The 13,960-nt window shown below is 48.0% G+C and overlaps 1 protein-coding gene across 8 annotated transcripts in view; it reads right to left on the bottom strand.

The window, feature by feature from the left end:
• Positions 1-13,960, bottom strand: part of PPFIA1 (PTPRF interacting protein alpha 1) — a 57,418-nt gene that overhangs the window by 5,316 nt on the left and 38,142 nt on the right. For 5 of the 8 annotated variants that reach the window (XM_070427717.1, XM_070427719.1, XM_070427718.1 and 2 more), the window contains 11 exons: positions 12,630-12,781; positions 11,113-11,285; positions 10,659-10,752; positions 10,262-10,343; positions 9,960-10,160; positions 8,511-8,573; positions 8,011-8,037; positions 3,361-3,536; positions 3,158-3,255; positions 1,412-1,587; positions 588-656 (listed from right to left, as the gene is read on the bottom strand). In XM_070427717.1, coding sequence (XP_070283818.1) covers positions 588-656; positions 1,412-1,587; positions 3,158-3,255; positions 3,361-3,536; positions 8,011-8,037; positions 8,511-8,573; positions 9,960-10,160; positions 10,262-10,343; positions 10,659-10,752; positions 11,113-11,285; positions 12,630-12,781 — 1,311 coding nt within the window. The remainder of the gene's footprint in view (positions 1-587; positions 657-1,411; positions 1,588-3,157; positions 3,256-3,360; positions 3,537-8,010; positions 8,038-8,510; positions 8,574-9,959; positions 10,161-10,261; positions 10,344-10,658; positions 10,753-11,112; positions 11,286-12,629; positions 12,782-13,960) is intronic. The other 3 variants (XM_070427722.1, XM_070427724.1, XM_070427725.1) reach the window with 1 other exon arrangement.

The following is a 13,960-nucleotide window of genomic DNA, read 5'->3' as shown; positions in this document are numbered from 1 at the left end:
CTGAGGTGGTGGGCAGCACTGGCACCGGGGCCCTAACGGGCAGAAATCTGCACTGTCCTGGCCACCTGGTGACGCTCCTCCCCTCCACCACCACGAGTCACTTCTGATCTTGCAAAAATCACTTCCTAACTATGCAAGAGGACGTATCTTTGTCTTAAAAATAGCCACCAAGCTGTAAGGATTCTGTCTTGTGCTGGGGTGGAGCCAGCAAGTGCTTCAAACTCAAGTTTCCTTCAGACCCGAAGACGAGAGTAATAACAGTGTGGGAATAAGTGAGTCATGGTTTAAGGAGAAATTAACATTTTTGTTTAACGTACTTCCGAAACAGTCCCCCAAATGGTCCCAACACACAGCTTATAGACTCCATTCCTAGGCTACAACCAATGTTTTATGAACATTTTTGAGGGTTATCAAAAGTTAAATAACAAAAAAAACCCTATCTTACTGAAAATATTAGTTTCTTAATAGCTCATTTGTTCCTAAAGTTTTAAGAACAAAGCTTAACTTAAAGTAAACACATCGCCACACTTAGCAGAGACACAGCCTACACGCCACGAGTCTACTGAAGTCATTAGGCTGGAACTTACTTCACTGAACCGCCTGTCGGTGCCCACGACCAAGAGGTTGTTAAACTCTCTCTCCAGGACAGTGCGAGCCTGAAAGGATAAAACACTCGACTTCAGTCTCACTTGGGAGGGAGGGGTCAGCACAGCTGTTCTTTCAACCAAGAGTTTAAAAACCTCTGAAGGGAGGGAGGGGGAAAGGGAGACAGCCGTTATATTTTCAACAATGAAGATAAAAACTAAAACAAAATAAATAAAAAACCTTTGAAAAAGCTCCGACTGCCTTGAGCCATGACAGTGCCCCAAATCAGGGTTTTCCTGTGGGGTTCCCAGGCGGGCTTCTAGGAACTGCAGTGGGAAGGGTGTGTGGGTGGTACAGCCGGGGGAGCGCCATGGGTGGGCGGAGTCCTGGCCAAGCACACGCATCCTCTCAGAGGAATAAAGACTGTCCTGGCTCTCAAATGAGCCCGCGAGTCAGAAAGGACCAGGCAGGCGGCAGCGCACAGAAACGACCGCCCTCCGTCCGTCCGTCCGGCACGTGGAAGGTATGGAAGGTATTTCTCTTCCACGTAAGGTTGGATATGGATGCGACTTTCATGAGCATATGGACCTGAATGAAAACTTCCCATTATTTTATCGTGAGACTCATGCAACAGGACATGGAAAGAGGACACAAATAATGAAGAACCAAGCCTTGCTGATCTGAACTGCCACATCCGGGTTAGGTAGGGAAAGAGGTTCTGCGCTGCTGGAGGGTTTAAGCTGTGTCTCCATTTAGGAAACTCGCTGAAGGTCCTGGTCAGGAGAGCCGAGGGGACACGGACTGAGTGAGGCCGGGCGGGCGTTACCTGGGTGTTCTGCGTGGGGATCTGCAGTAGGAGGGCCAGCACGTTGAAATCGAAGGTTTCGTCTAAGGCCATGAGTGCCCCGTGCACCCCGCTCTCCAGGAGGTTGTTTGCGTATTCTTTCAGACCAATAGAGAGGACCCAGCGAATCACGCGATCGTTGCTCCAAACAAGCACATCTGCAGGGAACAACAGGACACAAGTGACTTCAGAAGGCCGTCTGCCTCATGTGTCCCCCGAACCCAGGACCAGGGATCCTGCATGGGCCCTGATCCTTCAGTGCCTGCCTCAGCCAAAGCTCCACGGGCCAGGAAACACTGCTGAGTGTGCACCAGCCACTCACTGACCAGGGATCGGAAGCAAAAGGACAGACGGGAATCTGAGTGCTCACCAGGTGCCAACTCGACTCACACACAGACTTGAGAATACTTGAAACACATTCCTCCCATCACAGGAGTTGGCACCAACATGCATGCCTTGCTCATTCAACATAAACTTCCTGCTTATGATCCTGAAGCCATTTTTCTTGTCCCACTTTTAAAAGAGAGAAACATAAAGATATTCTCCAGAATACTAGGAATTTGGAATTGGGGGGGGGGGGGGGGGGCAGCAGAAGATCTTACATTATGCAAAGCAATAAATTATTAAATTCGCTCTAAAAATACCTAAAATACATAGATGATCATCACTGCTTTCAAAGACAGCTTTTGTCAATTGTAAAAAGATTTAAAATGAATAGAAAAAAAGAGACAGATTTACACATTTAATTTCTAAAGCCCCTTTCTGGATAAAGGACAACACACACACACACACACACACACACACACACAGTGTGAGCGCGGGCTTACAGTTGTTCTCATGAGTCACATCAACTCAAATACAACTAGACTATTCTTCCAATGGGCCATCATCCCCAAAACACGTTCATCTTCCATTTCTTTCTTAGTGAGAGTTGGGGACAGCAGCATTTACAGAGCCGTGGGAAGGATTAAATAAATTAACCCACGAAGAAAAGCATTCTGGTCTCCCGGTCCAACATCTGCATCTTCTCACACTTTCCTACCTGTTTTCTTTTTTTTTTTAAATATGTTTTTATTGATTTCAGGGAGGAAGGGAGAGGGAGAGAGAGACTGAAACATCAGTGATGACACATCCCATACTGGGGTTCAAGCCCACAACTCAGGCATGTGCCCCAACCGGGAATCAAACTGTGACCTCCTGGTTCACAGGTTGACGCTCAACCACTGAGCCGCGCCAGCCGGGCCCCACCTGTTTTCTATCAGAAACGCCTTTGCCTTCCTTGCCATAGGAAGCTCCCATGCCAGCCTCCAGGCTCAGCTGGAAATGGTAGCCCCGCACCGTTCCCCCCGCCCTGGGAGCAGGACCACCTGCTCTGTTCTGTGGCTCAAGTTTTTGAGTGAGTGGCCAGAGCAGCATTCACACCTCCATCAGGTGAGTGAAGAGCGGGCTCTTGCCCACCCTGCTCAGCGGTCCTGAAAGTAGTGGGAAGGTACCTATGTCCCCCCAACAGGAAAGGCTGAGTCAGAGGGAGAACGCACACCTCGATGCACCCAACCACAGACTAAGGATGCACAAGCTTCTCCGGCCGCAGCGAGACCTTGAAAAGCCCTCTTCTCCCACCCTCTCTGTGATGACTCCAGGCTCATCTTCCCCACTCAGAGCCTTTCCTGATTTTTTTTAGCATGGGAAGCAGAGACATGCTAAATCAATTAGACATGAGGTACTAGCCTTTTACTTCATTCTGGCTTTCTTCTCTTTTCCTTTCCAGTTCTTTTCGGTCATAATTTAACCTTCGCAGGCACATAATTCCGCACTGGAAACTGTTTCTATTTATTAAAAAAAAAATAATAAAAATTATAAATAAATAAAAAAGAAAGAAATGGCAACAGTCACAAGTCAGCCAAGCAATAAGCACTCCGGCAACGACGTGCCTGTGGAAGCTGTCGACCATCTTCAGCTGCCCCCGCAGGTCCTTCTTGGTCAGGTGGTCCAGCATGCGCGCGTCCACCAGGCACTCCATGAAGTAGCTGCGGTACTGCGGGAGGCCCAGGCTGGGCAGCCACTCGTTGCCGATCCACTCGTGGTTCATGTCCCCGTACGCCAGCGTCTGCTTTCAATAATTGAGTACAATCAGTTCAGAAAAAACCAGGAAAGAGGTCCCAAGAACAGTTTCAATAATCTTTACACGGGATGTTCAGTCTATGACATTCCCAAAGGCTGAACACTAAGTACATCATTCTCCTTTATAATTTCAAAACCGTTTGCTCTCCTGTTAACTACCTTAAAATGTTAGTAAAACTTTATACAAAAGGAATTATACTAATAAAAATCTATGACTCATTTGTGTTTATAAATGGAATCTATTTACGGAACTACAACAGAACTGTAAGTGACTACATATTATCTTTCTGGAATACGTTTTATGTGTAATAACATAAAACCAAAGAATGACCATGACTCATGAACAAGTTTGAAGGACCTACCCACCTGTATTCATTAAGTAATCTCCACTGGCTTTAATTTTAATACTTTGCTTCCTAAATTTTCTTAAAACCTGTTAATTTCAAAATCAGTTAGAAAAGTGAATAAAATTGTTTTAAAAGAATAGATAAAAGAGCTGATGGGTCTGAAAGGAAAAACAGACACACACACAGGCCCACTCTCAGTTCATCACCCTCTACCTCAGGCCGTGATGCCTCCAGTACCAAGCCCCCGACCTAATGGGCATGTCACAGCGCACTCCACAGCTACAAGGGCATATGGAGCATTCTTCACGACAGACAGAGCTCAATGAACACACAGAGAATGAAATCATAAAATGTGCTCCGACCTCAAAAGAATTAAATTAGAAATCGATAATAAAAAGGTAAATGAAAACTCCTCAATATTTGGAAAGCAGCATACTTCTAATAACCCATGTGTCAAAGAAGAAATCATAAGAGGAATAAGAAAATGTATTAAACTGAATGAGTGAAAACACAATATATTCAAAAAGTATGGGACACAGCTAAAGCAGTGCCTTGAGGGAAATTAATAGTATAAATACTTATGATATAATTGAGGAAAGGTCACAAATCAATAATCTAAGATTCTACCTGAAAAACCTTGAAAAGAACAAATGAAATCAGAAGGAAGGAAATGAAGCAGAATGAAGAAAAGAAAAAAGAGCAGAAACCAATGAAACAGAAACCAGAAAAATAATTAAAAATAAAATAAAACTAAAATCTGTTTCTTCATAACTATCAATAAAATTGTCTATCCGCGACCCCTGAAAATACAGCCTGCATATCAGATATTTACATTATGATTCACAACAGTAGCAAAATTACAGTTATGAAGTAGCAACAAAAATAATTTTATGGTTGGGGGTCACCACAACATGAGGAACTGTATTAAAGGGCCGCAGCATTAGGAAGGTTGAGAACCACTGGACCCTTCACCAGAGTACTAAAACAAAACAAAACAAAACAAAAGACATTACCAATATTAAGAATGAAAGGGGATAAAGGTTCATATCCTATAGACATTGAAAGAATAATAAGGGAAAATTGTGAATAACTTTAAGCAACTCAGACAATCTATGAAAGCCACTGAGTAAGAAGTGTATGACCTCTATCTATTAGAACTTTTTTGTAGTTACAAACCTTTTCACAACCAAAATCTCTGTCCTAAATGGCTTCACAGGTGAATACTACCTAACATTTATGAAAAAAGAGGAATTCTATAGACTATTTCAAAAAAGTGAAGAAATGCCTAACTCATTCTACGAGGCCAGCATTGTCCTGACATTGAACCCAGACAAATGAATGTATTACAAGAAAACTACAGACCAATATCCCTCAGAGACACAGATGCAAAACTCCATGTAAAACATTAGCACAGCAAATCAGTAATATATCAAGTCATGAAAGAGGACAAGTGGGGTTTTTCTCGAGAACTTAAATTTGGGCCAACATTTGAAAACCAATGAAATTCACCATATTAATGGACTGAAGAGAAAAACCACATCTGAAAGATGAGGGGAGGCATTTGACAAAATTCACCAACCCTTTAGGGGAGTCTCAGCGTTCTGAGTGGATGAACCCGCCTCGATCTGATGAAGGGCCTCTACCAAACACACAGCGCTGACACCCCTCCACGGGGAAGACTACACGCCCCGCCCCTGGTCAGGACAGAGTAAGGACGTTATGCAAAGCTGGGTGGCAGCTCCTAGCCACTGTGACAATCAAGCATGTAACTGGTGAGAAGAGAACATCTTTATTGGTAGGAGACCTAACAACCCCAGAAATGAATCTACAAGACAGCCGTTACAACTAAAGAGTCCAGTCAAGTTGCAGGATACAAGGTAAAGATATGAAAATGAACTGTATTTCCAAACACTAGAAATGAACTGGAAACGGAAATTATAGAAATGCCATTCACAATGCCATGAATCGCCACGGACGCCTTGGGTAAATCTAACAGAACAGGTGCAAGCTTTGTCCAGAGAAGAAAGGAGCACACTGTGTGCAGTATGTGACACACGTCAGAGAGGAGACACTGGGGTGCTTCAGCCCAAGACCAAACTAACCCACAGGATGCTGCACGGATCCCTGGACACAGCAACTCTACCTCCCACCATGTTGTTTTGAAAATATGGTCTCTGAGCTATTATTTATTCCAACCAAGCTGAAAGGAATGACTCCAACTCCAACAAGAATGCTCAAATTCTAACAGGAAAAAGTTTTACTGTTTGCTCTAAACAACCATGAGTGAGAAATACAGGCTTTTTTGGACACTGTCACAGTATCATGTTCTCAGTCTTTCAAGCCTCACTTTCATCTCACAGACACGTAGAGCATGGATATCTGGAACTGCTTTCTTGCTTGCTGAGTATGTAATTCTTAAATTGACACAAAATGCAAAGAAACTTCTAAACAGAAAATTCTATGGAAGCAGAACCCTTCTTATTCTCATCTACTCACTCTAGTCTAGTTACTTCCTCCTGGTCAGTGATGTGAGCTCCTGGGAGTACCGGCTCATCCCAGGGAGACCCACATCTCCTGTGCTGCCATCACGGGCTTCTGAGAAACGCACGCAGCAGGGTCTCATGGTCAGAGAATGTGGGCGACAGAGACAGCTACAGCACAGGGTCTGTCTTCCCATCATTGGAATGATCACAAATTCCATTCAGACCTTTGAGCTCTGTAGAACGGGGTGCTGGGAGGGCCCAGGCCGTCCTGTCCCCTGCTGCGTCTGGAAGCAGCAGTCTCGCGGGTGGACACACTGATGCTGCCTGCCTAATGGCTGCATCTTGACATGTTCTTCCCCCAGTGCCCATGGGCACCTCGAACTTTCCCGGCTGCACAGCTGCCGCCGTGGGGCGGCATGGGGTGGGCACCGAATGACTCCTGCGCTTGGCAGCACCCGGACCCGCCTCCCCTTCCTCTCATCTAAAAGCCCAGTGGCCTTGGCTCACGCCGAAGACCGCATACTGGCTAATTCTGGCGTCATCAGCACAGCTCGCCCTTGCTTACATTTCCACAGCAAAGAGCAAGTGTTCAGCTTATTTAATTTATACGTCGTGCCTCTGATGCAGGGATTTCCTATGGCAGAGCTCTGCTTCTCACTATAAAGTTCAGTGACATGTAAGGAACTATGAAACGCACCCTTTTTAATTCTAGTGGTCACTAGTGACCCTGTGAAGGTTGACAGGGCATTTACCTGAGAAGCAGCCAGCCCATAGGTGGGGGCGGGGAGCTCAGGGAATCCTGCTCGAGCTCCCCTCTTTTGTTTAGGAAGTTGATGTAACTGGCTTTATTTTAAGGGGACCAATAGGAGAAACAGGAGTGTCAACCATCAACTGTAATTAGGAAAATTCTCATTTAAAATTATTGTTTTTCAGATACACAATCTCCAGATCCGTGCGCAATGCCTTTAAGGAGGCCTCGGGAGAAAAGGCCTGCCCACACCTCCCGGCTCCAAGGTGCTGCTGAAATGCACAGCACACGGCAGTGCTGGCGGACTCAGGAGGGAAGCCGCTGCTAGCACAGCTGCAAACAAGCTGGGACAAAGCTCGCTGGAGCTGAAGAACCGGGAAGCTGAAAATCCAGATGTACACTAAGCGAGAAGAGGCTGAAATGAGGTTCCCATAGGAGGAAAGCTGTGAGTTAGCTCACACAGTGTAAGAAAGTACCCACACAGACTCAGAGGTGAGCCTCTGAACCTACTTGTGTTGTTAATTTATCAGAAGGGTTTTCCCATCAGCAGGTCTTATAACTACAGTGACCCTATTGGGGACTGAATATCTAATCTCAGGAGCTGCTGAGTCCACAGGACTTTGCATAAAGGCCACACGTCATGCAGAGTGAACCACTGTCCCTACGAGAATGCTGAGAAATGTTCAAAATTGTCCATGAGACATCCTCTCTGCACTCTTGAATCCTATACTTGGCTTTGACTGATGCTTTCAAATCATTAACATTATTATGATTAAATTAAGATGTTAAAAATGTCAAGAAAAGTAAATTACAAGTTTTCATACGCCAATTCTTTTTGTTGCTGTACATATAGTGAAGAATAGATTATAGAAAGTCTCCAACCTGAGCCCAGCTTCCCTCCTCATCCTCCTGATGTTACGTGGTTAGGGATGCAAGAGAACATACACATACGGTTAGTACTGTGAGCTTAGGAACGCAAAACAGTGAACGCGGGCAGTGCAGCTTCACCAGGGGAGAGCTCCAACAGCACAAGCATCATGCAGAACGCATGCACGACCCACACGCCCTCTCGCATGCAAGGAGCAGGCGTCCATGCCCAGCGCACCCACTGAGGGGGAAACTCGGGTCGGGCCCTCACAGTGGGGGCTAAACTGAGGTCTCCCCTCAAGAGAAAGGAATTCAATCTATTCTAAACAGAGCTGGTCTATCAACTTTAAGTTCATGACAAAAAAAATCTAAAAGAAGATAAAATACGAATTCTATTGCACACATTTAACCCAGACCTAAAAGAAATATGTATCGGGAACAATATGATGTGGAGGACACCTTGTCCCTGCTCTGAACGGGATGCCCTGAGGGACAGGAGCCCGGGCGGGACTGACCGTGCGTGGCGTGGCGGTGAGCGTCTCCATCTCTTCGTGCGTTAACCAGACATTTCCTGTGGTCTAGGGTGACCCCATGACCACGCCCATCCAGGATAAGGGGAGCAGTGACAAGAAGGAAAGGTGGCAGACATGTAAGCCACAGGCACGCAAGAGCAGGCGAGGCATCTTCATGTTAGATGTCCACATGGAAGTAACATGTTACCACCAGCTCTCCCCGTTTACAGAGTAGCCACACCTCACTGACACTGTGCTGTCAACAGCAGGAGAGCAGCCCACGCCTTCCAGGTGTACCTGCCACGCTTACCACCTGAGGTACGTGACAGGCACAGAGGAAACAGGTTGTACTCCTGAGAGCTGTGACTGACGTGTCGACTCAATATATTGAGCGCAGTCTGACCAACAGCACAAAGGGCACAGCACAAAAGCAGGCTTCCGTTATGGGAAGACGGTCCTCAGCAGGGGCCCGCTGAGAGTGGGCCTCCCACCTGGACAACCTTGTGTGGGGGCACCAGGAGGCTGGGAGCAGGGCTGTGTCCACAGAACGGCCCCCTCCCCTCAGCTGGCCTAGGAACAGGCCCTAGCCCCGGGATCCTCAGGGAACAGCTGCCCTGGTCTTGAGGTGCAGGGAAGGCTCCCCCAAGGGAGGTGTGCTCTCACTGCCCACTCAGGAGCTGTCTTTGTCAGGAGTTTATGAAACACTGGGGAACCACCGGCCCCTTCCTTTCTAGAAAGGCCACTGAGGTGAACTGGGACAAGCCCACGGGACAAGAGCATCTGGGCAGCAGCTGAGACAGGGGTGCTGTTCACCCCGCCTTCCCTACGAAACAAAACCAACACACGCGTTCTTGACTCACTGTGAGGAGCAGCTATGTGTCTGAATCGGCCTTGGCCTCCACTGAGACGAGTGTCTATGCGGCTCTGAGGGGCCTGACCAGGTCTTCTCTCCAGAGCAGACTCAGAGCAGAGAGGCCCGGAGCCAATGCCAGAGCTGCCCGGACCCTGTTTCTGAGCATGTGCCCCTGAGGTATGTTTTTAACTTTTCAACCAGCAGCTTTGAAGGATGTTCAAGGTCTCCCCGTGGGGGAAACTGAGCAGACCATGCTGGCGCACCCGCTGGGTCAGCACTGCTTACACCCTCGCTCCCAGGCCCCAGCCCCCACTGAGCAGCACCCGCAGGCCGACTACATCGGTAGAGAAACACCAGTTATCATGCAACTGGGGATCTAAGTTTTCCCTTCACTTTCCATGAATTTCTATGTAAATGTGATCACCACTTTTCTACATTTCAAACTCCTGTATTATAATGGCAAAGCTGCTGTAAAAGCTTTTCATAAAGTGTCTTTTAACCACCAACTGTCACATAAGAAGCTGTAGTGTTTCTGAATGCTAACACCTTAAACCGGAACCGTGAGTGTATTCCTAAGGAAGCAGGGGACGGACACGTACCGTCCTGGACGTGGGTGGGGCCGACGGGCTGGTCAGGGACATGATCTCCTGGATGGCCAGCCGCAGCTTCAGCCGGTGCAGAGGGTTGCTGATGCCGATCTCCCGCTGGATCTCCGTGTCCGACAGGGCCGACATGATGGCCCCGCTCTTCACGTTGGCTCGGCACGCGGCCACATACCAGGCCGGCATCCCCACCCAGAGCTAGAGACAGGAAGCGTCAAGGCCGGGTTAGGCTTAGAGTCTGACGGAAATCACACGCTCACCCGTGTAACACCCTCACCCCCGAGGAGGAGGCGGCGTACCTCCAGCCACACGACCACAGTGGGCCCGTCCCATTGTGCAAAAGGTAGACCTTGTCTCCGTGCTTCCTCGAGCAGCTCGTGCCTGCAAATAACAAGACATTCGAAATCAGAGTCCCTACTATACACATACATAAAACATGTGGACAGCATTCTCTCCGTAACTGCTCCCAAGTGTAAGAGTGCATGCCCATCGCTCCTTTAATCTCCCACATTGCCCACTTATTGCTGGTTTGCTACAAACTACAAACAATGCCTGGAGGAGGAAATGCTGACTGACTCCTCCATTTCTACCGCATCGTCTCCTTGCAGAATGAAGGACACATTTAATAAATAAACATTAGGTAAAAATCAGGCACAATAAAAAACTATTCAGTAAGTTGGACAATAAAACACTTACTTTTTCTGAAGTTTGCGATTTTTCTCAGCCTGTCCTCCCAATTTGCTAAGTCCCAAGGCGTCTTGAGATGCGTTTTCTGTCTCTGAAATGCCAGCTATGAGGAAGCAGAGTGGTCGAAAGAGAGATCAATATGGGCACCTTAGATGGTTTCATCAACAGGTGGACAGTGTGAGCAGGTAGAGTGAAAAACTCTATAGGCTGTTTATGACGTCACGCAGATGCCCAGAGAAGGAAACCGCTTACTTCCACAACAGGCTGCTATTCAGGGCAAAGACATGTTACCGTGGCTCTCTGGTTTGTAGGTACGCACGGAGAAAATATACCCGTCCCTGGCCTAGGCCCCAGGAGAACACCCAGCTGGTAAGGCAGACCCCACGCAGGGTGGATGGGGCACACAGCAGGCACACCCGGCAGACCCTACCCTCACGGCTGGCGGTTTGCTGAGCACACCGACCTTGTCCCAGCGCCTCCTTGCCGATGTGCCCAGGGCGCATCTTTTCCTTCTTGCCAAACAAGCGGCCGATGGAGGACTTGATGCCCTTCTTCTTGGGGGCTTTGTGGAGCGAGTCCTGGCTACTGTTACTGCTGCTGGGGTTGCTCACTGGGCCATCCTGTGAGCCTGTCGAGCTTTGGGGACAGAAAATGATCTTTAACAAGTGCCCTTGTCACAGGAACCAGAACTCTCCATGTTTTTAATACCCGCTCTCAAACTTCACCACAAACATCTCCGTCTCTTCTACGACACCTACTTCACAGAACACACATGCCAGGAAGCTTGGGCTCCCGTGTCTCCTGACAGAGACCTGTTTCTGGGAGGCCGAGGTTCTTCTGGGCCTGGGAGACTCCTTCCAAGGAAGGCGGGGCTCCACAGAGGGCATGACCGGCCCCACCCAGGTCACCTCTCAGCTAGTGACACGGCAGTCCCCACTCTCTGCAGCCCCCTCAACCTCCCCGAGTGCAACTGTCCTGGCCGTGGAAAGAGCAAGAGTAACCAGCTGCAGGGCTGTCTCACTGGGCTCCTGAGGGCAGACGCCCGGGAGCAGGAAGGACAAGTGAAATCCCGCAGCTCAAAGGTACAGGGGCCCCTGAAAGCCACCGACTGCCTTACAGGGGTGACCACCAGAAACATGCCATGTGCGGAGCAAACGCTCCCACAAGAATAGAACGTTCGTTCTCAAACCAGTTGATTTGTGGAGTCTGAAGAAATGAGGTTTTCCTAAAATGGTGGGTCTGGCCTAAGTCTGTCTTCCCGCACTGCCTCTACCAACCATGCCTGCACCCGTGGCATCACCGCAGCTCCAGGGCACGGCCCGCATGCTGAGTACACCATTTCAATAAACGCTACTGAATTAGCCAGTTTTTCTTAAAAAACATTGTTCTGACTTTTTTAAACAAGAAAAGATCAAGAGCCTTGGCCAGTGTTGCCAAGTGGTCAGAGCCTTGGCCTGCAGGTTTGTCCCCCACCCAATCTGGGCGCATGTGCAACCAATCGATGTGTCTCTCTCACATCCATGTTTCTCTCCCTCTCCCCTTCCCTCCCTCCCTCCTTCCCTTCCACTCTCTCTAAAGCAAACAAACAATGGAAAAATATCCTTGGGTGAGAATTAACAAAACAAAATCAATAGCTTGCCTGGTGGCTCAATGGTTGACTATCAACCTATGAATCAGGAGGTCACGGTTCGATTCCCAGTCAGGGGACATGCCCGTGTCACACGCTTGATTCCCAGTGGGGGGCATGCAGGAGGCAGCTGATCAATGATTCTCTCTCATCATTGAAATTTCTCTCTCTCTTCCCCTCTCCCTTCCTCGCTGAAAGCAAAAAAAAAAAAAGACATTAAAAAAAATAGAGGGAAGGAGAATGGTCTCTCTTAAAAAAAATAGCTTTCTTAATGCTGAAAATTCAGACAAGTATGTTTCCATGGTGACTGGCTCCGCCCCTCCCCTTACTTCCTATACACTGCGCCTCCTTACTTCCTGAGGTCCCGGATGTCTTCGTGGCTGACCGTGTGCAGGGCTCCTTTGTGCAGCCTGTCCAAGCGCAGGGACCTCGGGGAGGGAGGGGGGGATGTTTCACATTTTATCGTCGTCTTGTCATCTCGTACCTCTTCTCGGGAAGCTGGCAACTGAGGGGTGGAGAGAAGTGTAAACTTAGTTAACAGACTTGGCCAAAAAAAAAAAAAATGACACAGGCTTTAAATTACAATCATACACTTATTTGAAAATCTACTGGCTCTGCTTTTGTCCGAGTACAAAGCGGTCTCCGGCTAATGCCATTTTAAAGGCAGGTCTTGTTCACAAGACACAGGGCTGCGGACCACCAAGCACACAGCTCGGAGCCTGGCCCCAGTCCCCAGCTGCTGCACTCGGGTGAATGTGGGCCCTGGCGGGACACAGGGACACTCCTGTTCCCGAGCCTTCATGCAGCCTAGAGTCCTAGGACACCATGGGGACAGCCACTGATGGGATGGCAGAGACCTGGACCACATCATCATGGACCAGGCGGCATTCGCTCTCCCCAGTGGGGAGCGGGGAGAATGTGTGGATCTGGTGCCCTTCAAAAGAAATGCCAGCAAGGGCAGAACCCTTTTGGGCAAAACTATCCAGACCTTTTTGTTTAGAAGGAAGAAAAAGAAACAGCTTGTACCATGACCCAGTACCATTTCAAATAATGATTCAAATGACTGGAGTCTGTAACAAACAGTTAAAAAAGTGAGAAGGTAACTAACTCCTCCACCCCGACACGTGTGTCTGACCCGTGTTTCTCAATAATGTTTAGATTGGGTGTCATAACTGAAACATTATATGGGGATGAAAAACAATGTGTTCACTCTGGCTTAGAGGAAATAATCCTAAGTTTTCACTAAAAGATGGTCTCCGTGGTCTTGAAGATTCTAGGTGTGCCAGGATGTGAGTATGGGAAGCAGGGCGATGGCAACAGCATGGGGAGCGGATGGACACTCAGGACTCACGTACATATTTGAGTTTCATGGTTAGGGCAGGGCTGGACATCACGAACTGCGCCTCGCAAGCACTTGTGTGCACAAAGAGACTTGAGCAGCCAACGTACGCCTTTTTAAAAATGATATTGTGTACAAAATATCGATTCACTGCATCCCAGAGACTCGGTGATGACCAAGTGAATTAGTGCAGAACAGAGCTAAGCTCATTCAAGACATAACCATCAGCAACAGCTGGACAATTCTGCATCCTCTCCTCATTCCCAACCATCAGACCACAAGCTACAATGGCTAAACCTATCACTGTGAAATTTAGGGGTAGATCTCAGATGCAGGTTAAAACAA

The sequence above is a fragment of the Myotis yumanensis genome, unplaced genomic scaffold (assembly GCF_028538775.1).
Source record: "Myotis yumanensis isolate MYYU_CA2020_CCGP unplaced genomic scaffold, mMyoYum1.0.hap1 SCAF_10, whole genome shotgun sequence".
Classification (NCBI taxonomy): domain Eukaryota; kingdom Metazoa; phylum Chordata; class Mammalia; order Chiroptera; family Vespertilionidae; genus Myotis; species Myotis yumanensis.
The sequence above is the reverse complement of the archived record's forward strand: the minus strand, read 5'-3'. Positions and strand labels throughout refer to the sequence as shown.